The sequence below is a fragment of the Cucurbita pepo genome, chromosome LG10 (assembly GCF_002806865.2).
Source record: "Cucurbita pepo subsp. pepo cultivar mu-cu-16 chromosome LG10, ASM280686v2, whole genome shotgun sequence".
Taxonomy (NCBI): domain Eukaryota; kingdom Viridiplantae; phylum Streptophyta; class Magnoliopsida; order Cucurbitales; family Cucurbitaceae; genus Cucurbita; species Cucurbita pepo.
In genome coordinates, this window is record NC_036647.1 from 4,403,925 (window position 1) to 4,428,587 (window position 24,663).

At 37.7% G+C, this 24,663-nt stretch overlaps 6 protein-coding genes across 7 annotated transcripts; 4 read left to right on the top strand and 2 right to left on the bottom strand.

The window, feature by feature from the left end:
• Positions 1 to 237: 237 nt before the first annotated feature.
• Positions 238 to 1,286, bottom strand: LOC111803898 (cytochrome b561 and DOMON domain-containing protein At5g47530-like). 2 transcript variants are annotated; one of them, XM_023688510.1, is made up of 3 exons: positions 1,089 to 1,286; positions 754 to 1,008; positions 238 to 677 (listed from the first exon to the last, which is right to left on the bottom strand). In XM_023688510.1, exons 1-3 carry the CDS (start codon positions 1,263 to 1,265, stop codon positions 387 to 389), a joined length of 723 nt encoding a protein of 240 aa, XP_023544278.1. In that variant the 5' UTR covers positions 1,266 to 1,286; the 3' UTR covers positions 238 to 386. The 2 variants fall into 2 exon arrangements, with proteins under 2 accessions (XP_023544278.1, XP_023544277.1); XM_023688509.1 differs by having other exon boundaries at positions 754 to 1,015; positions 1,096 to 1,282.
• Positions 1,287 to 3,472: 2,186 nt separating this feature from the next.
• LOC111803899 (putative pectate lyase 2) lies at positions 3,473 to 4,959 on the top strand. The gene is made up of 4 exons (XM_023688511.1): positions 3,473 to 4,153; positions 4,242 to 4,345; positions 4,493 to 4,631; positions 4,738 to 4,959. The coding sequence occupies exons 1-4, from the start codon at positions 3,473 to 3,475 to the stop codon at positions 4,957 to 4,959; spliced, it is 1,146 nt and encodes a 381-aa protein (XP_023544279.1).
• Positions 4,960 to 10,147: 5,188 nt separating this feature from the next.
• Positions 10,148 to 12,675, top strand: LOC111803900 (probable WRKY transcription factor 31). Its single transcript, XM_023688512.1, has 6 exons — positions 10,148 to 10,625; positions 10,699 to 10,800; positions 10,893 to 11,051; positions 11,149 to 11,580; positions 11,660 to 11,773; positions 11,865 to 12,675. The coding sequence occupies exons 1-6, from the start codon at positions 10,287 to 10,289 to the stop codon at positions 12,558 to 12,560; spliced, it is 1,842 nt and encodes a 613-aa protein (XP_023544280.1). The 5' UTR covers positions 10,148 to 10,286; the 3' UTR covers positions 12,561 to 12,675.
• Positions 12,676 to 17,044: 4,369 nt separating this feature from the next.
• LOC111803902 (aspartic proteinase-like) lies at positions 17,045 to 20,769 on the top strand. Its single transcript, XM_023688513.1, has 14 exons — positions 17,045 to 17,155; positions 17,437 to 17,808; positions 17,897 to 17,957; positions 18,318 to 18,412; positions 18,497 to 18,609; positions 18,697 to 18,865; positions 18,955 to 18,994; positions 19,080 to 19,144; positions 19,521 to 19,634; positions 19,718 to 19,782; positions 19,858 to 20,014; positions 20,091 to 20,207; positions 20,359 to 20,447; positions 20,526 to 20,769. The coding sequence occupies exons 2-14, from the start codon at positions 17,443 to 17,445 to the stop codon at positions 20,608 to 20,610; spliced, it is 1,536 nt and encodes a 511-aa protein (XP_023544281.1). The 5' UTR covers positions 17,045 to 17,155; positions 17,437 to 17,442; the 3' UTR covers positions 20,611 to 20,769.
• A 123-nt stretch (positions 20,770 to 20,892) lies between these two features.
• Positions 20,893 to 22,338, top strand: LOC111803721 (mitogen-activated protein kinase kinase kinase 18-like). Its single transcript, XM_023688245.1, has one exon. The coding sequence runs from the start codon at positions 20,893 to 20,895 to the stop codon at positions 22,336 to 22,338; it is 1,446 nt and encodes a 481-aa protein (XP_023544013.1).
• A 97-nt stretch (positions 22,339 to 22,435) lies between these two features.
• Positions 22,436 to 23,945, bottom strand: LOC111803903 (B-cell receptor-associated protein 31-like). The gene is made up of 2 exons (XM_023688514.1): positions 23,478 to 23,945; positions 22,436 to 22,944 (listed from the first exon to the last, which is right to left on the bottom strand). Exons 1-2 carry the CDS (start codon positions 23,758 to 23,760, stop codon positions 22,562 to 22,564), a joined length of 666 nt encoding a protein of 221 aa, XP_023544282.1. The 5' UTR covers positions 23,761 to 23,945; the 3' UTR covers positions 22,436 to 22,561.
• Positions 23,946 to 24,663: the final 718 nt, after the last annotated feature.

The following is a 24,663-nucleotide window of genomic DNA, read 5'->3' on the forward strand; positions in this document are numbered from 1 at the left end:
GAAACCTCTTTTTAACAGACGCGTTTTAAAACCGTAAGACTAACATCAATGCTTAACGGGCCAAATTGGACAATATCCGTTAGCATGAACTTGAATTATTATAACTAACAATATCTGTTAGTAGTGGGCAACCGTACCCTCTAAACTCTATACTCTATCAGACTATTCTATGTTAGATGAAATTCTTCCGGATAAGAGCTTTTAGAATTTGAATCAAACGGTGCCCTTATCTTTGAAAGGAGTCTCTCATGTTGCGTTGGTCCGATAGAAGCGGAAGCCTTCTATAATAAATAGTAGAACACACTAATTTGTTGATTTAAGCCATAAGGGAAGGCATGTTCTTGGATTTAAAGAAAACCATTAAACAAATAAATAAAAGGAAACAGTTAATTTGTTGTAGTGGAAGAATACATATTGGCATTTAATTTCATGGCCTGTTTGAAGCGTTTAAGCTTGATGTATCTGTAAACCTCCAAACCCGCCGCCACAACGCCAAGAGCCAATAGTATTCCAACGTAAGTCCATCGCCACTTCTTTGGGTGGCGCTGGGCATTGATACCTTCAAATATGTCCGCTATTATGAGTGCCAATATCACATACCCCATGCCACGGTGCCACATTTCCCACCTCCCCCGCCTTCCGCTCTCCTTCTTCTGTTGCACGCATATCCCACAAATCTGCCAACTCTTCCGGACAGTGTTAATAAACAATTGTGAGTTTATAATCCAATTTAGAGTTTGTAGGGAAACTAACTTGGATGGCTGTGAGGAGGATGACTAGAATGCCGAGGACTAGGAATGGGACGTGAGAGCGGTTTGAAGAGTTAATGAGCGACACGCCGAAGCCCCATCCGACAGTGCCCATAATGTAACCGCATGTTTGGCACACAGCATGAGCGGAATACCATCGGTCGCATTTCAATGGGAATTCCTCCCTGAAGTATCTAGCAATTACAATCCCAATGGGTATCAAAGTTCCCCATCCAATGATATTCAGAACCCCGTGAACCTGTCTTCTCTCACCATTAGTTTTTTTTTTTTTTTTTTTTTTTTTTTTTTTTTTTTTTTTTTTTTTTTTTTTTTTTTTTTNTGTCTTAAAAGAGTGGAGTATCCCAAACCAGGGCTCTTCCATATTTTTGGTGCTGATGTTACTTTGGTATCTGGGGTGTGGTGGCCGGAGGTGGTGTTTTCCTGTTGCGCCGCCGTGGAATCAGAGAGAGCAAAAATTAGGCTCAGAATCAGGAAGAACTGGAAACGAGAACCCATTCTCAACCTTCTTTCTCTTTCTTTCTCATATGCACCCAAACCAAAGTTCGTTAAATAAAGCTACAAACTCATACCAAAATTGACAGGTGCAGTGGGCTGAGTCGTACACACTAGGAATGATCATGGGTTTATAAATAAATGTAATACATCTCCATTCATATGATCGTCTTTTGGAAAGTCCAAAGCAAAGTCGTCTTTTGGAAAGTCCAAAGCAAAGTCACGAAAGCTTATGTTTAAAGTGGACAATATCATACCATTGTGGAGAGTCGTGATTCCTAACGTGCATAATGTATAGCTTATTAATCAAGTTTGTGATGTATTTAATTTGGTAAAGAATTACACGCCAAATTTGGAATAACTTTTGATTAAATAATGCTCTCATAAAATCATTTTTTATTATTTGAATCAAAATAATATGAAAATATAGATTTTTTTTAAATCATGATTTTGCAGCAGAGAATATGTGCTTTTCTTTGAGAGGTAGAAGCAGGTTTTTCATATTTTAGGGAACAATGGGAATCGATGATCTGAAATGAACGTATGAATAATATATTTTGTTCTTTTAGGGTTCCTTTTTTGGTAGCAGTTCCACATAAGCTAGCTAAGAGATGTTAACATTACAAGGTTTGCTTTTTTCCCTTTTTTATTTTTTTTTATTTTATTTTTTCTGCATTCCATGCCTTTTACTTTACTCCACATTTTCATTTTGGTCGTAAAGAAAAGGTGTTCGATATCAATGTTTCAGTCTCCATTCACCCAACTTTTCTGATGTTTTTCTTTATACATGCACACATTTTTTTGATTTCTTTTCATATTTAAATCCGCTAACTCATACTTCATAATACTGACTTTTCTGACTCTATATGTTGCTTATAACGCTCAAGTAGATCATAAACGATCGAATGATAAGGTAAAATCATATATGAACTTGTAACTTATCGTGATTCTGTAACGACCCAGATCCACCACAGATATTATCCTCTTTAGGCTTTTCCTTTCGGGCTTCCCCTCAAAGCTTTAAAACGCGCTACTAGGGGAAGGTTTCCACACCCTTATAAATAGTGGTTTGTTCTCCTCCCCAACCAATGTGGAACATCACAATCCACCCCCTTTGGGGCCAGCGTCCTCGCTGGCACTCTTTCCTTCCTCCAATCGATGTGGGACTGCCCCCAAATCCACCCCCTTTGGGGCCTAGCATCCTTACTGGCACATCGCCTCGTGTCCACCCCCTTCGGGGAACAGCGAGAAGGCTGTCATATCGTCTGGTGTCTGGCTCTGATACCATTTGCAACGACCTAGATCCACCGCTGGCAGATATTGTCCTATTTGGGACAATATCATACCATTGTGGAGAGTCACGATTCCTAACATGATATCAGAGTCATGCCCTAAACTTAACCATGTCAATTGAATTCTCAAATATCGAACAAAGAATTGTGGGCCTCAAAGATGTAGTCAAAAGTGACTAAAGTGTCGAACAAATTGTGTACTTTGTTCGATGGCTTCAAAGAAAGTAGTCGAGTCTCAATTAAGGGGAGGCTATTTGAGAACTCCATACGCCTGAGGGGAGGCTTATACTGTACTTTGTTCAATGGAAGAATTGTTGAGGATTATTGGAAGTGTGTCCCACCTTGGTTAATTTAATGAAAAATTATGGGTTTATAAGTAGAGAATACTATCTCCATTTATGAGGCCTTGTGGGTAAGTCAAAAAGCAAATATGGGTAACGACTAAAATAATTTGGAGGAGAACTATTCTGATGCTAAATTGAAGTTCAAACTCCAACAACTGAAAATATATCATCATACACAAAATAAAAGAAATTATAATATTAATATAGAATCTATGATATAAATTAATGATATGATTTGATGACGTGTGAATCACAAGAACTCACAAGAACATAAAAATCATATATAAACATAATTCCACTCGATCATTCGAGTATTATTATCAAAACCCTCTGAATTAATATTTTTTTTAAAAAAAACAATCAAATTATCTCGTGCAAGCACGTTTGAATTGTATAAGCAACAAGGTGGTGAAAGTGTAACCACGTTTCACCATAAAACACACCCAAATCGCTACCAAAATCTCTGGGCTAATACCTCAATATCAATATCAACATCAATATCGTGTGTTCCACAAATTAAACTCACCAACTTTCCCTATAATTCACTCCCATTTCTGCAACAAAACTCCCATCCATGGCTTCCCCATTGTTATCCCTCTTCTTCCTCGCCACAATTATCCGCCTCCCTTCACCGTCCACGGCCTACTCCAACAGCTACACCAAACTAGCCCTCAATCCCATTGACGCATGCTGGAGGACCAACCCCAACTGGGCGGCCAACCGCCGCGCCCTGGCAGACTGCGCCGTCGGGTTTGGCAGTGACGCATTGGGAGGCAAATTCGGGTCAATCTACGTGGTCATAGACCCGTCGGACGACCCGGAATACCCGAAGCCCGGAACGCTGCGTTTTGGGGTGATCCAAGAGGAGCCATTATGGATTGTATTCGCAAGAGATATGGTGATTACTCTGGAAAGAGAGCTGATGGTGAACAGCTTCAAGACCATTGACGGGCGAGGGGCTAAAGTGGAAATTGGCAATGGGCCATGCATTACCATCCAAAACGTGAGCCATGTCATAATCCACGGCATCACCATCCGTGACTGTAAGCCGGCCAAGCCTGGGCGCGTGAGAAGCTCACTCACCCATTGTGGAGACCGCCAACAGTCCGATGGTGACGCCATTTCTGTATTCAGTTCTTCCCATATTTGGATCGACCATTGCTCCTTGGCTAGCTGCACTGACGGCCTCATTGACGTCATCCACGCTTCCACTGCCGTCACCATCTCTAATAATTACTTCTCTCAACATGATAAAGTAGGCTCCTCAAATTAATTATTTTAATTATACCCTAATTTTTTTTTTCTTGATTTAGAACTAAATAATTAATTAATGTTGTGGTTAGGTGATCCTTCTCGGACACAACGATGAATTTACCGCTGATCGAATTATGAGAGTGACCGTAGCCTTCAATCGTTTCGGCGATGGGCTTGTTCAAAGAATGCCAAGGTAATTAAATCAAGCTCTCCATAATAGTATGATATTGTCCCATTTGAACATAAGCTCCTGGACTTTCCTAAAATGTATTACTTATAAATACACGATCATTCTCTAAATTAGTCAACGTGGGACTCGCCGCCTCCGATAAATTTGCAGGGTGAGATTTGGGTATGCCCATGTTGCCAATAATTGGTACCATAAGTGGGAAATGTACGCTGTGGGTGGCAGTGCAGATCCAAAAATCTTCAGCCAAGGAAACTACTTTGATGCTCCTGATGATTCATCCTCAAAGCAGGTAAATTGATTAGTATGATTGAATACAGTTTTGATCTCTCGACGACGATTACGATTACGATTATGATAACGAGATCGGATTTGTGGGGGTTAAATGTATGTTGTAGGTTACAAAGAGAGAGGTTTATGTGAATGGATGGAAGAAGTGGAAATGGAGGTCTTCAAATGATGTGTTTGTGAATGGGGCTTATTTCATCCCATCTGGGTGGGGGTCTTGTACGCCTATCTACACTCGAGATCAAGCTTTTCCTGTGGCTCATGGCTCTTTGGCTCCTCTTTTGACTGATACCGCTGGCGCTTTGTGTTGTGTTGTTGGTAAAGCTTGTTGATTTATACACTTCCAATAATGAGATATGAACACATTTTTTTAATTCCCACCAACTTTATGTTGTTGTCAGTGTTTAAATATTCACTATTGTAACAAAGGAGTTGAGTTTTCTGGGTTTGTATCTTTTTATTGCCTTATGTTAGTTCCATAGTAATATAATATTGTTCATGGTAAGTTAGTTTTGTTTTTTGTTTTTTCAAAATGCTTCACTATAATATTCCTTACTTATAAACGCATGATCAATCGTTTAACTGCTCACAAAACACACTTCACAGTAAAATGGAGTTGCATAAAGGAAGAAGGACAAAACTTGTCGAAGCATGATGCATGCGAAGAACGTACAACCGCAGTTTTTAAAAAAATAAACCCCAAGCAAAATAAGCTTTTCGTTACCAACATTGAAAAGTCTTTGGCTAACTCAACGAGAAATTTTCTTACTTGTTCAATTTCCCTTAATTAGTCAATATGAGACTCCCAACAATTCTTAACAACCCTCCCCTCCAACAGAGTACGTCATATAGCCTCCCATGAGGTGTATGTAGCCCTCAAACAGTCTCCGCTTAATCTAGGCTTGACTCCTTACTCCAAAACCCTAGAACAAAGTATATCATTCGTTCGACACTTAGTCACTTTTAACTGCACCTTCAAGGCTGACAAATTTTTTGTCATGACACTTAAGATTCTACTAACCTAACTAAGTTAAAAGTATGACTCTGATACCATGTTAGATATGACCCACAATCGAAATAGGTCAAAACAAGTAAAAGAAGCAAATGAAGAATCTCTAATTATCCTTGAATTTCATAGTTGATTTGATTCTCCTTTCTCTCTTGGTTAAACTCTATCAATGATTATGATCAAGAATTCATGTTTGTGATTATTGTTATTAATGCTTTGGTGTATCCATTCACACTCAATACCGAAGAGACGTCGAAATTCCTTGCCTTATATTTTATATAAGGTGGCCCACAAAAGCCCAAAATCCGACTAAAATTGGTCCATTTCCATTATGTGATGGAGCCCATTCCCATGCTTGACGGCACGACATGGACATGCCCTACAGAAAAACAAAACACAGGACTACATGTCGGAGGTTAGGCAAAAGGCAAGCCGAGAGAGAAAAAGCTACATGTCGCCAGAGGAGCCGAGATCAATAGGGTACAACAAGCGGGTCTCCAGTTTTGGTGAACAAACCCAGAAGAAACTTGCTGAAACAGCGATCTGAGCATACGGTTTAGAACCCAGACCTGATGATAAGAGGGGGAAGGGCCCATCGTATCCGCATAAAAAGGCATGGATTTGAAATCAAAGTAGAGTATAGGCTTTAACTTGTTTTTGACTAAAAGGAGTAGACGAGTGTTCAAAGTTCACGTTCTGATCGCTACACATATCTGCCCAAATCTTGGAACAAATTTAAATGCATAATCATAATGTCAAATCTAATCAAATTCAAACCCACCCATATTATATATCTATATTATAATTCCCAAAAAGAGTTAAAATGTGAAAATGAGAATTATTGTGTGAATTAGCTGAGAAAGGAAGGAAGCTAATAAATTAGTATATGTGGAAGAAAAAGATGACCAAAAAGCTGGCAGCAGAAGGAATGAAACCCGTAGGTAAACTAAAAATAATTAATAATAATCAAATCAAATCAAATCAAATGGGGTTTGCTAGCTGTTTTGATTGACAATGATTGGTTTTCATTTTCATTTTTTTTTTTTTTTTTTTTTAGNTCCTCCTTAGGGGTTTGAATTACCAGACAAATTTGTTTCAGCCCTATTTAAAATAATTACACGCTAAGCTAAACAAGTTTAGTATCTTAATCAAAAACAAGATTTTAATTACTAAACTTACGTGCCAAAATACGCAATCGAAGCCGTTCACCGTAGCGGCTTTGGTTTGAATCCTGGCTGTCCAAACCTAACCGGGGCAAATTTTCTACGTCAATGAAGTAAGCCACGTGGGAAGTATCCAATGGTCAACGTAAATCCCAGTCAACTTCTGTCCTTTTCTCTTTGCTTTGAAATTAAAATTACTTCTTTATTGCCTACGCTTACGTCCTACACCTTTCTTTAATATTTTTTTCCTTCTTATTTTTTTAAGATGTTAAATAAGCTCTCGTGCCTTTGTTTTGGACTTCCCCAAATACCTCGTATTAATGAATATGTATTTCTTTACTTATAAATCCATGATCATTCTGTAAATTAACCAATGTGGGACTCACTCTCAACGTGCGAAATTGAAACTCTATTACTGCATTTATTAAAGTTTAAGATTTAATTTGATTTTTTGTCTTTAGCTAAAATGATGATTTTTCATTTTTTTTTTAAAAAAAAATAATAATTTGTAACCGGCGTGCTCAGAATTAAATGTAAGAAGAAAATATTAATTTAAAATGGAATAATAATAAAAGTGAGAAAATAGCTACAAATGTGAACGGAAAGGAGGGAATAAATAGAAAAATCTTTTTTAAATTTTATTTATGAATGAGAACTTCTGCTGACTGCTATTGTTGACTAATCTTTCTTTAAAAAAATATTTAAAATCCAACGGTGATTTGGACTTTTATCCAATAATTATCCTCAACGTTATCGATCACGTTAGATAGTGATAAATCCAAACCTTTCATTTTTTTTTTTTAAATTTTCAATTAAATATTTTTAAAAAAATAAAAATTAAGTTTGTTATACGCGCCCCATCACCCTCTCAAACCTAATCTAATTGGGATTAATTTCCATAACCCTAATTTTTCAACCGTGGTGATTAAATTATAATTAATGCTACATCACCTATTTCCACCCTTTTCTTAATTTTATTTATTCTCTTCTTGGATTTTTCTTCCTCTCATAATAAATTAATAGGTCTTTCTTTTTCTTTTCTTTTTTAATTTTATATAAAAAAATGTTGATTAATTTAAAAGGGTACTTTAGACGAGGAACTTCATGTGTACCCTGTAGTCATAAACTTAGACATCTTATTTTTTGGGTGTCCTGTTCTGAAACATTATTCCCTAATCTCATCTTCTAATATTTGATGCATTCATTTGATTTTTGTTAATTAATTTAAGTTGGAGTTGAGTTGAAAAATTAAATATTTTTGTTATGAACGTAGGAGATTTAATTAAATATCTTTGATCTGAATTAATTATACTTATTGACGTAAATAATACAAACTTAGACTATGCTTTTACAACTATATTTTAAATATTATTTATGGATCGAAGTGATGCAACTTTTAAAAAGTGGGTTGGAAAGCAAAAGCCATGATCCATAATACAAAGAATAATGAAGAGAATTCATTAATAGTTAAGAATGAAAGATTTTGAACACGTTTTCAATTCTAAAATTTACCTTTTGTATTATGAAAGGAATCTGATGCCAAATCGGTCCCTTTTTCGCCTTTTTTATTTATGCTTTCTCCCTTTCCTTGCCGAACTTCACGACCAGCCGCCAGCCGGTCGCCACCACATTGCATGCATGGGAAACAAGAGAAGTACACAAATTTTCCACCATTTTCATAAACGTTTCGAAAATTCCAATCTAAATTCACCCTTTTAGACAACTCGACTCGTAATTTTGAATTATTTATGAAATATCGATGATAATTTTGAAATAAGTTTACACCAAGCTTTGAAATAAAGAGAAAAGGTGGTTAAATTTAATGGGTAAAGTTTGTAAGGGTCAATTTTTGGGCCATATTTTTCTTCTCTCTTTGTTGAATAATGCTTTAAATATCAAGTCGGACATGGTTTGCAGTCGGAAATTTGTAGCAGCAATGCAACATAGTCAAAGGTAGACAGAAAGAAAGTTGGAAAATCCTGACTTTTCTTTACTTTAAAACATTTTTTTCCATTCTTATTTCTTTAAGAAATTACTCTGTAATTTCCCATCATTATACAAGAAAAAATATTTGTATACATCTTAGGATATACCCATTTTTTTGTAATGTCACATTATAATTCTTATTTTTTTTAAAATATGATCGCTGAAAAAAGAGATGAAGGTCAATCTTACTCTTCATGTCAATTAAACAAAACAAAAAAATCAATAAAATATATTTAAGAACATGATGAGTCATGAAAAATGAGTAGGATTTTATATTATGTGTCAACATGTTCTAAAAAAATTTGTTTTTTAAGATTGTTGGTAGTGTAATTAATAGAGCATTAATTTATATGGGCAAAAAAAAAAAAGAAAAAAGAAAAAAAAGGAGGGTGTTAATGTTAGATGCTTAAATTATTTATCCTACTATTGAGTGCAGCTAGGAGGGAAGGACAATTTAGGCATTATGATATCTACCTTGCATGTACAACTCTATTTTATTTTCTCCTTAATTAATTTTGGGGTGTTTGAAAGAAGAAAGAATGAAAGTGATTTATAAACCGAAAAATGTATATTAAATGAATGATTAAACAAAGACTTGTGGAGTATATATGTAATATCATAATTTGATGGTTGAAGAAAATGATTGGTGTGTCACAAATGCCAAATTAACATCCTTTAACCCTAATCCGGTTTACATTAATATGGTTATAAACTGTGGATGTTTATTTGAAGAAATTAATTAAATTTAAATTAGGCAACTAATCGTTTATTTTTAAATGGAAACCAATCAGAAAAGAAAATAAAAAAAAAAAAAAAGTCAAAGCAAATGACTCGGTCCCACGGGTGGACAGTCAACATAGATCCCGCGGGTACAGATCTGAGACGTGGTGTCGTGTAAAGGGTAGGGGGGAACGTGGGCCCCTTGAGAGACCGGGCCGGCTTCAGAGAGAGCCGGGCCGTCAAATTCGTTGACTTGGCTCTTTACGGGACCTTCGACCTTCGACCTTCGACCTTCGACCTTTTTTTTGCCTTTTTTTCTCACGTGGAAGGCGCCGCTGGATTCGGGGCGGTGGATCGGTTTCTTCTCTCTCGGGATTTAATGAACCGGTCAAAATGAGTCCGTTTAGGCAAAAACAAAAAAATCAATTAAAAAAACCACGCTTTCCCACGGGTCGGCTTTAGCAAACCGGGTTGGGGTTATGGATCTGTATGAACATGAAAAAAAGAGTGGGGCCAGAGAGTGCCAGCTGGCAGAGTGACGCAGTATCTGATGTAATTAAACAAAAATCTGACCTATTTCGTAGAAAAATCCCAAATCCATTTTGGTGTTCGTCCAACCCTTTTTATAGCCGAACGCATTGCACCGGTAAAAGACTTCACAGACTCTTTACATTTCCCTCTTTTCTTTTCTCCTTTCTCCTTCATTTTCTATTCAGCTTCACTATCATCTCTTACTTCTCCCTCCCCTTTATTTTACCTCCTCCCATTCTCTGTTTGATTTATGGACAAAGGATGGGGTCTAACCGTTCGTGATTCTGATCACTCAATTGGGTTCCTTTCACACAACCCATCGCCGCTTACTCTCAATTCCTTTCATACAATGTTTCGTGCTACAGATTTTCCGGTGAAACTTTCCCGGACTGACGACAACGATGCGCCTCCACCGCCGCCCGACGACAATCGCTTCGTCGTTAACGAGGTCGACTTTTTCTCCGATAACAAAAGGGTGGCTGATAATCAGGAGGATCAAGACGCAAAACCTTCCGCTAATATTCTCGCCACCGTTCTTGTCAATAAAAACGACAACGTTTCCACTGCTACCGGAACTGCCTTTGTCAATGTAAGCTTATTATAACTTCCTTAACGATATGCAGAACAATTCCGGTAGCTGATTTATTTTTTTTTTTATTTAGACTGGGTTGCATTTGTTAACTGCTAACACCGGAAGCGATCAATCCTCGACGGTGGATGATGGAGTTTCATCGGATGGTGATGATAAACGAGCCAAAAACGAGGTAAATTAAAATACCCAAAACACAACAACAAGAATTTTGATCTGTTCTTTGATGTCATGATCCGATTGTTGAGAATTTTGAATTTGGTGCAGTTAGCGCAGCTTCAAATGGAGCTCCAGCGTATGAAAGCTGAGAATCACAAGCTTAGGGACATGCTAAGCCATGTGAGCAACAACTACAGTACCCTACAAATGCATTTCTTTACCTTATTGCAACAGAATCAGGCCTCCCAACCCGGTCATGAAGCAGAGGTAAATTTTCCAATTTTGATCATACTCTCCGAATTGAAATTAAATCAAAATTTGTAGTGAATAAACAAATAACAAAACGACTTTTTTGAAATTGAAGATTGGGGAGAAGAAATCGAGGGAATTGAAACAAGAAGTGGGAAGGGCGGTGGTTCCGAGGCAATTTATGGATCTAGGACCGAGTGGGAACACCGCCGAAATGGATGAATTATCTAATTCATCATCGGATGAAAGAACTCGTTCTGGGTCTCCGTTGAACAACAACAACAACAACAACTCGGAATCCGCCTCCAAAAAGAGCAGTGCAAGAGATCATCTCGAAATCGCCGCCCCTTCCGAGCAGGGGAATTCTAATGCCAGAGATGCCAAACGATCCATCCCCAGAGAAGAAAGCTCTGAATCAGAGTCTCACGGTTGGGGGCCTAATAAAGCCCCTCGATTCAACTCTTCTACTAAACCCCTCGAGCAATCCACCGAAGCCACCATGAGAAAAGCCCGCGTCTCAGTCCGTGCTCGATCAGAAGCTCCTATGGTGAGTATATACTAATACAATTTTTTTAAAACTTTTTAATTTTTCTTGCAAGTTTGTTTTAATCAGATAATCCATGCAGATTTCTGATGGGTGTCAATGGCGAAAATATGGGCAAAAAATGGCCAAAGGAAACCCATGTCCACGGGCTTATTATCGATGCACAATGGCTGTAGGTTGCCCTGTTCGCAAACAAGTATGTATTTCTATTTTTCATCCATATAAATAATTAAAGTTTGGAACTTTCTTATCTTATTTAATTTTCTTTTCCCATACGGAATTTGTAGGTGCAACGTTGCGCGGAAGACAGGACTATATTGATAACAACTTACGAAGGCAACCACAACCATCCACTTCCTCCCGCGGCGATGGCGATGGCGTCAACCACGACGGCGGCAGCTACCATGTTGTTATCAGGGTCCATGTCAAGTGCGGACCATAATCTAATGAACCCCAATTTATTGGCTCGAGCCATACTTCCATGTTCCTCAAGCATGGCTACAATTTCAGCCTCGGCTCCATTTCCAACCATCACGTTAGACCTCACTCAGACCCCAAACCCATTGCAATTCCAAAGACCCGCGGCAGCACCCTTCCACCTGCCATTCCCCGGCGGACAACCACCGTTACCCCCCGCCCAAGTTTTGGGGCAACCGTTGTACAATCAGTCAAAATTCTCAGGGCTACAGCTATCTCATGAGATGGGGGCCAATTCCCCTCATTTGGGTCACCCCCAAATTGCACAACCGGCGCCCACAACCCAGTCTGGAGGTGCTTCTTTTGCCGATACGTTGAGTGCCGCCACCGCCGCTATCACCGCTGATCCGAATTTCACCGCCGCTCTCGCAGCCGCTATCTCCTCCATCATCGGCGGAGCACATTCGAATACTAATAGCACCACCACCACCAATACCACAACAAACAACAACAACAACAACAACGGAGACAACAATAGCAAAATTAGCAGTTTCCCTGGAAATTGAGTTACGTTTCTTCTTTCATTTGTCCTGATTCCCTAGTGGGGGTCGGTATTTTTTGTCTCTTTAATTTTTTTTTTTTTTTCCTTTTCTTCAAACATGTCCATACTTTTTCTGTTTTCTTTTTTTATAGAAAAAAAAAATTAAAAAAATTGGGGGAAAAACTTAGAACACGGCATTATTATTCTTTCCAATTGTTTCGTTATGAATAAAATTATATATAGGGAAAGCGAAATATTTAAAAAAAAAAAAAAAAAAAAAAAAAGTATTTGATATGAATTTCAAAGAGTTTGAACAAGAAAGCTGAAGCAAGTCTTGTTTGTTAGTCAAGAAAATCGGCCAACCCGATTTCCACACGTAAAAATAATTTGTAATTCCTAACAAAATTTGCAACCTTAAAAACATGTACTGAATTAATGTCAAAATGGATACAATTAACTTATCCACCACACTTTTTGTACTTGTTTCAATGCACATGCACCCATGTGAATCTCAATTCCTAATTTTATTTTTATTTCTTTATTTCTAATAATATTCATTTTCTTTTTCCATGTCTTCTTCAATTTATTGTACTGTTTCTACGTAATTATTGAGTGTTCTGTAAAACCGCTTTGGGTTGTCGACACCGCTCCCCTCTTTTCTTTTAATCTGTCTTTACTCTGTTTTCTGTGTGCTTTGTAACAAAAATACCACAAGTTTCGTTTCCGTACAATCATTTCTCCATTTTTAATCACATATTATTAATGATTTAACCCACATAATTACTTAATTAATTATAGAATCAGCTTCTCAAATAATATCTAAAAGGAAATTAATAATTGAATGGGTTAGCGATTGAGTTACTCAACTGAAGTTGGAGTTTTTAGTATTTTGTTTTGTATGTGAGTGTTTGAAGTTTGCGTGGAGAGTAATAAATAAATAAATATTAAAGAAAGTAGTAAAAATAAATAAATGAATAAAAGTTTGGTGTAAGTATATGGTGAGAGACAAATGAATGATATGGATGGATGGGCGTTTGTTAGAGTCAATGGATTTGTCCTTTGTCTTTCCTAATATATATTCCCACATACTTCAAATCCTCCCTATTTTAAACCATAAAAAAATGAAGGTGTACATTCAACCCAACAATCTACACCAATCTGATCCAAACTATAAGAGTTGGGTTCATTTTTTTAAACCCGAACAGTTCGGTTTGGGTTTATGGGCAAAACCTTCGAGTTGACCCGAGACAAATAAAAATATATAAAATATATTAAGAATTGTTTTGTATTAATGGATTTGTGAGAGTGATACTAAGGCTAAATATTTATTAACTTTTAATATATTTTATTTAAGATTGTATTAGAATAATTATAAACTGGGATAATCCAACCACTTCTAATCTATCCCAATAATTATAAATCGTGGATAAAACCGGACCACTCTTAATACATTTTATCTAAGATTGTATCATAATAATTATAAATTGTTGATAAAAACTAATCCGAAAATAGAGGGTTGGGTTGTGAAAAGCTTAGGGTTGGGTTGCCAATCCAACCAACCCGACCCATGTACACCCTAATAAAAAACTAAAACGGATATGAACCAAGAGACATCCATATGATTGTTGGTTCATATCAAAAACTCTCTGATGATATGATATTGTTCACTTTGAGCATGAGCTATCGTAACTTTGCTTTGGGCTTCCCCAAAAGGTCTCGCAGTAATGGCGAGAGTATTATTTGATTATAAATTCATGATAATTCCCTAAATTAGCGGATGTGAGACTTTCATCGTGTAACATTAATCACTTGAGCTTAATAACATAAAGTAATAAGTTTTTTTAATTAGATTTTAGTAACATATGTCCATTTATGGATCAAATCTACCCAGCTACAACCAACCCATTTATTGGTAAAAGCCTATATTCCTTTCATTTTGTTCAATTTAGTAATCTAATTAATTTATCTAACTAAACCTACTTTATTGTTTTTATTAATACCTAAGCTAATAGATTTTGTTAATTAATTTCTAATTCTAAATCTCCACAGCTTTATAAATTACACTAAAAATTATGAAAATTGTATCAAAATATTATTACATTTCTGCCTAAAAATATTTTATATAAAATTTTATCTATATTGGAAAATTCATAATGTCTTTTTATTTATTTTTTATTCGCAGCATATTTGCTTGTACTTCCGTAAAGATAATTGTATCTCACGCACATATATTTCCTTTCGTATTGGGCCGCGGATTTCCACAGCTCGGCCCAATTCACTCTTAATTAATTGTTGTCAATACACGGGCCCACTGGATCGCTAGGTATAAACAGTCGGGCCTTGCCTTTTTTTTTTTGCTCCAATCTGAAAATAAAAATATGAAATTAATAAAAACTTTATTGAAAATAGAATTATATTTTCTAGATGAATATAATTACGATTTCATTCAAACAGCCGTGTTCAATATGTAATTTTATATTATATTAATAAATCACAAAATTATCAATAGTCACCCATTAAATATTATATAAAATATAAATTCTTATTAATTAATTTTGTGTTTAAAATATTGTCTATTTATTAATGTTTTTATTTTATTTTCATATAATATTTTAAATTTTATGAACCGATTAAAAGTATACGCCAAAGTCTCTCCTGTGCAACGTGGCATCTTAAATTTGGTTCACAATTAACATGGTTCACATGCCCTAACATCACAAAATTTCATCGTCCATTACAACTCATTCGGTCATGTCATTGAACGGACCCACGTATATTTCATAATATCGGGACATTCCGAACATCATCTATTCATATTCTATCGAGGTATTGGACCCTCGTGTGTCCATGTTATAGCATTTATGAACTATGTACTGGGTAACGGGTGTACGATCCAACCTCTGACATATGGGATAGGTGCAATGTTGGTACCCTCGTGTCGTTCGACACTGTCGAAGCCCATTTGAAAGAAAGTCACATGCTCGCCCTCATTTTGACACATGTATGTGCTATAGGGTAACTTGTCTAGGCCATAGGGGCTAGGGGTGACGAAAAGCTGACATCATGCCTCGTTCCAATACATTTTGAGGCATTTCCAATATGGGGGGCGCGTAAACATGATTTTGGTGAACGAACACATGGTCTTGTGGAGCGCCCCGTTCAGTGTCTGATTGACACCAAATTTAGCGAGCTTCCATCTTTCATATGGACGGATTTAACAGAAGAGCTGCATGTCCAAACTCGTTTCGGAACCTCAACTTTTGAAGTTCAAGCCCAAGGTCCTACCTAGCCCTTCAACAAGCCCATTTTTTATACTCTTGTCTACTCGCTTGCCCCTATCTTGCTTATGCCTCGTTCTCTCTTCAATACTCCATTTTATGTAGTGAGTTAAATGATGCACTATCCTCCTTGATTGCGTCATGACACTCATCTAGGCCCTCGCGTGGCTGGATAGACATCACTTAAGCATTACCACTTTGCTTGCAGCAACACGAGAGTCACAACCTATTCTACTCATAATATGGTTATGACAACAAGCATACGATATATTTCAATTGTATTTTATTTAAGAATTGAATTGACATGAAAAAAAAATACCCGAACCAAACTATATAAATGGAATTTATTAAATTCAAGAAGCATGCTAAATCAAAAATTGGGGTTAAATTTTGATTATTTTTCACGAGAATAGATATAGAGATATATATGTCAAAAAAAAAAAAAAAAAAAAGATGTAAACATGTTTAAATGTGTAATTAAATGAAGTATAAAATGAAAAGGAGATGTTATGAGCACTATTTGGTCCTTAGTAGAAGCTACCTATAACGTGCACCCATCAACCATCTTTTAGCATACAATTGCTTATAAGCAACCTACTACTCTCTCCATTTTCCTATTTTATTCCTCCTAATCCATTACATCTCACACTTAAATCTTTTATTCCCTCCTTAATTTCTTTCAAAAATACTACTTTCTTCAATAAAGGCATCTTTAAAAAGACATTAACTTTTGTTATTTACTCAAACTATTACTTACCCATTTCTTTTTCTGAACCATATGTAGATTGTTTGGCTTACATGGTAATCAAACTCAATCTAATTATTTTGTTAACAGAGTAGATATGATTTGAACTCTCAAACAAAGGTTAAATAGCAAGTTTATAAGTGGTTGAAGTGTATAAATAAATAAAAAAAAGGTGAATTGAAAGTTAAAATATATTTTGTGAATGAAGCATAAAATGGTATGTTTTTCGTGATGCCTTTGCTTATCTTGTGTGTGGAAGTGTGAGAAATGATGGATTCCATTTTATCTGTATACCTTTTTAACCGATTTAGTGTCCAGAAACGAGACTGCCGTGCCGCATACAACTTTATGAAACGAGTAAACTGATGCTTCTGAATCTGATCGATACCTCCAACCGGGAATCCCTGGAATGAAGCCATTGCATAACCTACCAAGAACGGGAATTTCTACGTTTGGGGCCCTCTTGGTAAGTGGGTCCCTTTTGTTCTAAGGAATGAATGGACTGAAGTGACAGCTCTTCTATTTAAGCTCCTTTCGCCTCCTACTTTACCTTCAACCCTTTCTCCTTACCTCTCTTTCAGAAATCTGTTTCATTTGGTGGGTCATTCTTGCTCTTCTCTTCTGTATTACTTTTGGGTCTCTATTGCATTCAACTTCGCTTATGTTTCTGGTTTCTCTGAGTATGATTTTTCTGTTTATCATATTTCTGGATGATCAATGAACTGTTTGAGTGTGTGGTTCTGTTTTAGGTTTGGAATACCAATGCAATTCAAGTATATTTGATTACTTTGGCTTGATTTCCAATGAGGAAAAACTAAGGAGTTCCCATTTCGTCTTTTCTGTTTATGAGCTTTGAAGCCTTCCTTTTGTGCTTGCAGGTTACAATGAGAAACAGCCTTAAGCCCCTCTTGGTTTCCCTGTTGCTTTTGATATTATATTCCTCTACTGCGTCCTCTGCTTCTAATGAAGGGTTGATGAGGATTGGACTGAAAAAGATCAAAGTTAATAAAAACATTCTGCTGAAAGCATTGGTTGAGTCAAAGAAAGTAAAATTTTTAGGATCAAAACATGATCAATGGGTTAATGATGTTGGAGAATCTAAGAATTCTGATATCGTAGCATTAAAGAACTACATGGATGCTCAATATTATGGGGAGATTGGCATTGGCACTCCACCTCAAAAGTTCACTGTAATTTTTGATACTGGAAGCTCAAATTTGTGGGTGCCATCTTCCAAATGTGTTTTTTCGGTGAGGATTACTTAACTCTAATCAGGAAACAAGAAGAATGATGATTGGTTTATGACTAGTAATATGCTTATCTTTCCTTCATATGCAGATTGCTTGCTTTTTCCATGCTAGGTATCAATCAGGGCGGTCGAGTACATACAGAAGAAATGGTCTGCTTTTCTTCTCTTTACCTGCAATAGTCTTCAAAAACTAAATCTTGTTCACTTCATTATAATGAGTTCGAATCTATCTTCTTTCATTTATCCGTATATTGGTTAATTCTAGTATAGAACGATGGTGTTTGGAACGAGTAATTGCCTTTCCTGAAGTCGATTATCGTATTCTATTTCGTTCTTGCTCGTAAGGGCTAGTCAGTTGCGGTCGAGTGTGGCTTTCACCTTATTTTCGTATAGATAAGACTTAGCCCTTCAGCAAGATCAATCATTTGATAATCACACAATCCTTTGAAATAGCTTTGAGCTCACTTGTTTACATCCATTGCCTGAAAGTTGTGTACTTACATCACACAGGAACATCTGCTGCTATTCAGTATGGTACAGGAGCTATTTCTGGCTTCTTTAGTTATGACAACGTTCAAGTCGGTGATGTCGTTGTTCGTGATCAGGTAATCCTACCCCGTTTCTTTTTTGGGTTTAACAAAGTAGTTTAAGAGGCCGACTAATTGTATTATAACATCGACTAATTTCAGCAATTCATTGAGACAACAAGCATGTCTAGTATGACATTCATTGCTGCCAAATTTGATGGTATACTGGGACTTGGATTTCAAGAGATCTCGACTGGTGACGCTGTTCCAGTATGGTATGCTAAATGCAACCATAATATTAGTTGCTTCTTGCTGATGATGTTCTTTAAGGAATTTTAATCAGGCTCTTGGATGTCCCTTAGGTATAACATGGTTAACCAAAAATTGGTGAAGGAGCCAGTTTTCTCGTTTTGGCTCAATCGCAACGCCAAGGAGGAAGAAGGAGGTGAAATTGTGTTTGGAGGGGTTGATCCTAAGCACTTCAAAGGCCAACATACATACGTGCCTGTGACAACCAAAGGGTATTGGCAGGTTGGCTCTTGAAATCCTTCCCACATTGAGCATTTCTTTCAATTTCATCTTTTGCCCCTCACATTGTTCAAATGTTTTTTTTCTTATAGTTCAACATTGGCGATATTCTTATTGGTGGTGAACCAACTGGTATGTTCCATTTACTTATCTCGATATCGAGCATGATTATCACATTTGTATAACATGATTCTAACTTAAGGAACACGATGTACAGAATATTGTGCTCGTGGTTGCTCGGCGATTGCAGATTCTGGAACTTCTTTGTTGGCTGGCCCATCTGTATGTAACATATATTATCAATTTAGCTACTAAATCTCTCTTTTATCTACATGAGGGTCGGATCGATAAAAACCAACATGAAGTTGAGAACTAGGTTCATTTGGGACTTTTAAACTTCTACTCCAATACCAACCTTTACTTCATGTAACTTGTAACTGAAGGTTCCCTTTATTAACTTAGCTTATAAGAGGTTCTTTGTAAGTTCCCACATCAGTTGGAGAGGAGAACTAAAACATTCCTTATAAGGATGTGGAAACCTCTCCCTAACAGACGCGTTTTAAAACCGTGATGCTGACGGCGATACGTTATGAGCCAAAGCAAACAATCCTTCAGGATGTTACGCATTTCATTAAAGAAAAATGGTTGTCCTTTGCAGACTATAGTGACATTAATTAATAGAGCCATTGGGGCAGCTGGAATTGGTCGTCCAGAGTGCAAGGCAGTTGTTTCACAACATGGGAAGTCTATTATGGATTTGCTTTTAGCCAAGGTAAATCATACCATTTACTTTGTTGGCAATGTAATGAGCTTTAACAGCCAGGTTCAAGTGTTGTTTTTACATTCTATTGACAGGTACAACCAGAGAAGATATGTTCCAAAATTGGGGTGTGTGCCTTTGATGGAACCCATGGTGTTAGGTTAGTGGCATGCTTTTGATTTGAGTTGCATAAAGGATCAGTTTTTATTAACTCACGGTTGGTAATGGAAAACAGTATGAAAATTGAGAGTGTGGCGAATGAGAAAGATGGTAGATCATCTGGTGGGTTCTCAGATGCCATGTGCTCAGCTTGTGAGATGGCGGTTTCCTGGATGAACGATGAGCTGAAGCAGAACAAAACTCAAGAACATGTCATTGATTATGTGAATAAGGTACACCACTTCTGTTACCATCTAACTCATCTCCTGATGATTGTCTTCAGCTGACTTGTGTTTCATGTTTCTGCAGCTATGTGATCGTGATTCGAACCAAGGAGAAACGTTGGTCGACTGTGGACGGATCTCTCAAATGCCAACGGTGTCGTTCACCATTGGGGACAAAGTTTTTGAGCTTAACGCAGAAGATGTATAATTTTCCCCAAATCCTTCTTTACTGCTCCTGAATTTGTTTGTCACTTTGGCATCTTTTTGTTGTCATATGATGCCAATCAAGTTCCGTGGTTTGGACGCAAACTAGTGCATCTAACCCCACTGCTTTTGTTCATTGTTGTGAACAGTATATTCTCAAGGTGGGTGAGGGATCTGCAGCTCAATGCATCAGTGGATTCATACCTTTGGACATTCCTCCACCTCGTGGACCCCTCTGGTATTTCCATTTTTTGTCTTCTTGATGTCTGATGATTCTTGTCTTTGGTTTAAACAACGTTGCACTCGCTCGATGCAGGATCCTCGGAGACGTTTTCATGGGACGTTATCACACAGTCTTTGATTTTGGCAAATTGAGAGTCGGATTTGCCGAGGCTGCTTGAAGAATATGTATACATATGTAATGAAGTTCATAACTAAGTAAGAAAGAAAGAAAGAATATGTATATGTTATTTCTGTAATGTCTGTAATTAGTGGAACTTCATATAATAATAACACCAATTAGTGAGGTTGTGTTATTTAAACACAAAGGCCTTCAATTATTTGCTGTGGTCCTCTAATTTGTTCTCATTAATTTTTCCAAAGTAAGAAACTTACCAATTTGCCAACTCAATTTTACGCATCGAACAATTTTGGAATCATTTCAAACGCTGTATGTCTAAGCTATGAAAGGCTCCCTCTTTTTCTCTTCTCATCCATCCATGCGCACCTCTGTTTTCTCAATGGACTGGACGAGAGGTCCGACCATAGGCCGTGGCTCCTCTGCTGCGGTCTCCGTAGCCACCGATCTTTGCTCTGGTCAAGTTCTGGCGGTTAAGTCTGTTGAGTTCACTCACTCGGATTTTCTCAAGAGGGAACAGAGGATTCTTTCTCGATTCAATTGTCCACGTGTTATAGCTTATAAGGGGTTTGATGTTACGTTGGAAAATGGGGAATTGATGTGTAATCTTTTGATGGAGTTTGCGCCTGGTGGGTCGATTTTGGATGTGATGGAGGCGGCTGGTGGCCGATTAGATGAGGCGACGGCCCAATTTTATACTCGAGAAATTTTAAGTGGGCTCGAGTATGTTCATTCCAATGGTGTGGTGCATTGCGACATTAAGTGTTGCAATATTTTGGTTGGTGAAGATGGGATTAAGATTGCGGATTTTGGTTGCGCGCGGCAGGTAGAGGAGGATTCCAGTAGAAACTTGGTCGGAACGCCGATGTTTATGGCGCCGGAAGTGGCGCGTGGAGAAAAACAGGGGTTTGCAGCTGATGTTTGGGCAGTGGGTTGCGCGGTGATCCAGATGGTGACCGGCCGAGCTCCATGGGTGAATGTGTCTGATCCGGTGGCCGCCATTTACAAAATTGGGTCCGGCGATGATTTGCCGGAGGTTCCAAGGTTCATGTCCGAGCAGGGCAAGGACTTTTTGCGGCGGTGTCTGATCAGAGACCCAGGAGAACGGTGGTCTGTCAGTGAGCTTTTGAAGCACCCTTTTGTTCACGAGCAGAAATCTCCACCCAAACAGAATTCAAGAACACCAACGAGTATTTTGGAACAAGAATCATGGTACACGATGAACAATTCGGAAACGGTTCAAAGTCCGATCATGCCAAAACTTTACAGAACGCCATTGCAGAGGATACAGCAACTGAGCGAAATATCCAAAATTCAGTCATCAAGAATACCCAATTGGGATTGCGACAAAGACTGGGTAACAGTGAAAAGCATTACCATGGAAGAGGAAGACACAGAACAAAACGAGTTCGTCTCTGTATTGGAATTGCCCTGTTTCTCTCAGTCCATCAAAATGGCAACCAAAAATGGAGTTGGTGATCAGAATTATATTGATGTTAGTATTAGTAGAGAAAGCAGTAAGGCTAAGAAGAGGGACTTGCCTGCTATGTCCTCTGTTTCCAACCAAATTGTATCATTGAACACTAATAGTTTCTCTAATAATCACAAACTATGTATTATCAGTTCTTTGTTTCTTGTGTTTCTAGCCAGTGGGGGTTCAATTCGTGTTACATTCTTAAGATATATTGAAAACATTTGGATTTATCATGAAAATGTGAAGATGTTGATGAATCTCTGTTTATTTGAGCTGAATATCTTGTCTGGAGACTAGAGTATGCCTTAGAATATGTATTCTTATGTTTTTGAGAGGCCAAATTCTTCATGGTATATTTATATAATGAAAAAAGAAGCAGCTACAGACAGAGGAATGACAGAAGCGAAGATATTCTCTATAATAAACATGAAATTTATCACAATTCTTTTCAGTTTTGAGTGAGAATCCATTCTTGTTTCAGTGCTTTACCTTTGTACTTGAAGAAGTGAGATTCAGTTCCTTAAGAGTTCTTCTTGCTGCCCGATCGAGACAATCTGCGATCCACGGATTGCAATTGGCTACGAAGGTTCTGGTTTTCTTCAACTAAACGGTCATACTCCAGCAATAATCCTTCAGATTGCTTCCTTAGAGCAACTACATTGGCTTCTGAAGCACTTACATCTTTTGCCTTCGACTCAAGTTCCAATTCCAAGTGTTTGAGTTTGGTCTGCAGGCTGGTTCTCTCTTCTTCCAATGCTTTCATCTCCTCTGACTTGCTAACTTTCCCTTCCTCCATCGCTCTGCTCTGCTTTTTTATGACTTCCATGCCTTTTCTTCGTATATGCAACTCTCTCATGTAATGATGTAATCTATCAATCATAAGTGCCAGGAATAGAGACCCCCCTGCAACCAAATTGTCCACCTACTTCAAGCTCCTTCACCATTCAAAACTAAAGGGTTCTTGAAAGAAATAACAAGCTTTCATAACCTAAGAAGAGAGCCATCAACTATCTATTTAATTATGTAATAAAGTGAAGGCAAGATGCTCAATCCTTCTGTACAAAAACGCTCTAAATTAATGCACAAGGATAGCCAAAGCAGATCGATTAAGAATGCGTATGATTTAACGAGCTAATGTCACTCTAATGAAACAGTGAAGCAAGATTGAATTGATGAGCTCAGAATACCACAGCACCAAATTCATTTGAAACTAAATACGCAATTCAAATCCGCTTAATCAAAATAAATCGAATCGAGCGCATTCTAAATTTGGACGCAATTCCTCAGCGATTTCAGACAAATCATTCCCAGAACTAATCCACATTCTAAAAGGCAAGGCCAAATTCAGAGACGGGGAAACCAATGAGGGGAAAAGACATGGATAGGTCGGAAATCTTGAATCGAAACACGGAAAAAAATGAAAAGGTTGGGTTTACCCATGAGCGTGGCCTCGAGAAGGTGCCTGACCATGAGAACCTGATCGGTGGGGGTGACGGCACCGTCATCAACCCAACGTTTCTGGATCGTAACCATACTGTTGAGACTGGAAAGGAGAACTATAAGAACAGTTCCGGCGACGGTTTTCACCATAATGGGACCGCGTCCGCGCTTCATCCGATCGACGGCCAAGATGACAAGCTTCCTGAGAGGGGTCTTGAAGGAGAAAAGCAGTATGAGAAGCATCTCCGATGCAATCAGCGTGAACAATAGCTGAATCATTTGGAGAAATAAAATTGGGATTGATTTGCAGATTTTGGATCTTGGCGTGAGAGGGAAGAGTGATGGGATGGAAGGTGTCAAAAATGATGGCCAAATATCATGAGATGTGTTGCGTTATGGAAGGAAGCAATGGAGGAGGGAAGGTGGGCGTAATCGCTGAGCACCAACGAACCCCTTACGACAGCCGAAGCATTAATTAAATAAATTATGGATTTTACAAAGGAAAGACACAAAAGGCGTGGCCTTCCCACGTTCTAGCTCACTTCACTTCTCCTTCATATTCCTATTCTTTTTTTTTTTAATTTTTCTTTTTTTTTTTTTAATTTCTTTTTATTAAAAAAAAAAATTCAATTTCGCACATAAATACTGTCCTTTCCCACTTCCCTCAAAGGCTTTAAAATGCAAGGAGAAAATTTTCACACTCTTATGCATGGTCGATTGTTCTCCTCCCCAACCAACCTGAGACATCACAAATTTGTAAGGGTGGATTGTGATGTCGCACATTGACATTGATTGGGGAGGAGAACAAACCACCATTTATAAGAGGGTGGAAACTTTATGCTAATTTAAAGCTTTGATCGGAAGCTCGATAGGAAAAGTCGAAAGAAAACAATATCTACTAGCTGTGGATGTGGAAGTAAAGTGCTGAAGAGGACTCGTTCCATTCATTTACCTCTCCACGGATCTCACATTTGACTTTTTGGTTGAAAGATCCGGGGCTTTTTTTAATATTGAGTGTAAAAGGCATCCATAAAGAAGGTGTTGAGGCAGTGATGGCATGAGCTAGAGACCCATTGTTTTGTTTCAACAATACACGTAACAAGTGAACTCATTTCCAATCCCCAAATGGAAAGTTGTTAAAAAGCAAGTTAGTCTTATAGTGAATGGGAAATAGGAAACAGA

Excerpts from the sequence above, each read along its gene's own strand:
- LOC111803903 (XM_023688514.1), bottom strand. The coding sequence starts at position 23,760 with ATGATTCAGCTATTGTTCACGCTGATTGCATCGGAGATGCTTCTCATA. Across the intron at positions 22,945-23,477 it reads TCTCGAGGCCACGCTCATGG|GGGGGTCTCTATTCCTGGCA; the intron begins GTAAACCCAACC and ends ATTTGGTTGCAG.
- LOC111803902 (XM_023688513.1), top strand. The coding sequence starts at position 17,443 with ATGAGAAACAGCCTTAAGCCCCTCTTGGTTTCCCTGTTGCTTTTGATA. Across the intron at positions 18,866-18,954 it reads CAACCAAAGGGTATTGGCAG|TTCAACATTGGCGATATTCT; the intron begins GTTGGCTCTTGA and ends TTTTTCTTATAG. Across the intron at positions 19,635-19,717 it reads TGGATTTGCTTTTAGCCAAG|GTACAACCAGAGAAGATATG; the intron begins GTAAATCATACC and ends TTCTATTGACAG.
- LOC111803900 (XM_023688512.1), top strand. The coding sequence starts at position 10,287 with ATGGACAAAGGATGGGGTCTAACCGTTCGTGATTCTGATCACTCAATT. Across the intron at positions 10,626-10,698 it reads CCGGAACTGCCTTTGTCAAT|ACTGGGTTGCATTTGTTAAC; the intron begins GTAAGCTTATTA and ends TTTTTTATTTAG. Across the intron at positions 11,774-11,864 it reads GTTGCCCTGTTCGCAAACAA|GTGCAACGTTGCGCGGAAGA; the intron begins GTATGTATTTCT and ends CGGAATTTGTAG.
- LOC111803899 (XM_023688511.1), top strand. The coding sequence starts at position 3,473 with ATGGCTTCCCCATTGTTATCCCTCTTCTTCCTCGCCACAATTATCCGC. Across the intron at positions 4,154-4,241 it reads ACTTCTCTCAACATGATAAA|GTGATCCTTCTCGGACACAA; the intron begins GTAGGCTCCTCA and ends TGTTGTGGTTAG. Across the intron at positions 4,632-4,737 it reads ATGATTCATCCTCAAAGCAG|GTTACAAAGAGAGAGGTTTA; the intron begins GTAAATTGATTA and ends TGTATGTTGTAG.
- LOC111803721 (XM_023688245.1), top strand. The coding sequence starts at position 20,893 with ATGAAAGGCTCCCTCTTTTTCTCTTCTCATCCATCCATGCGCACCTCT.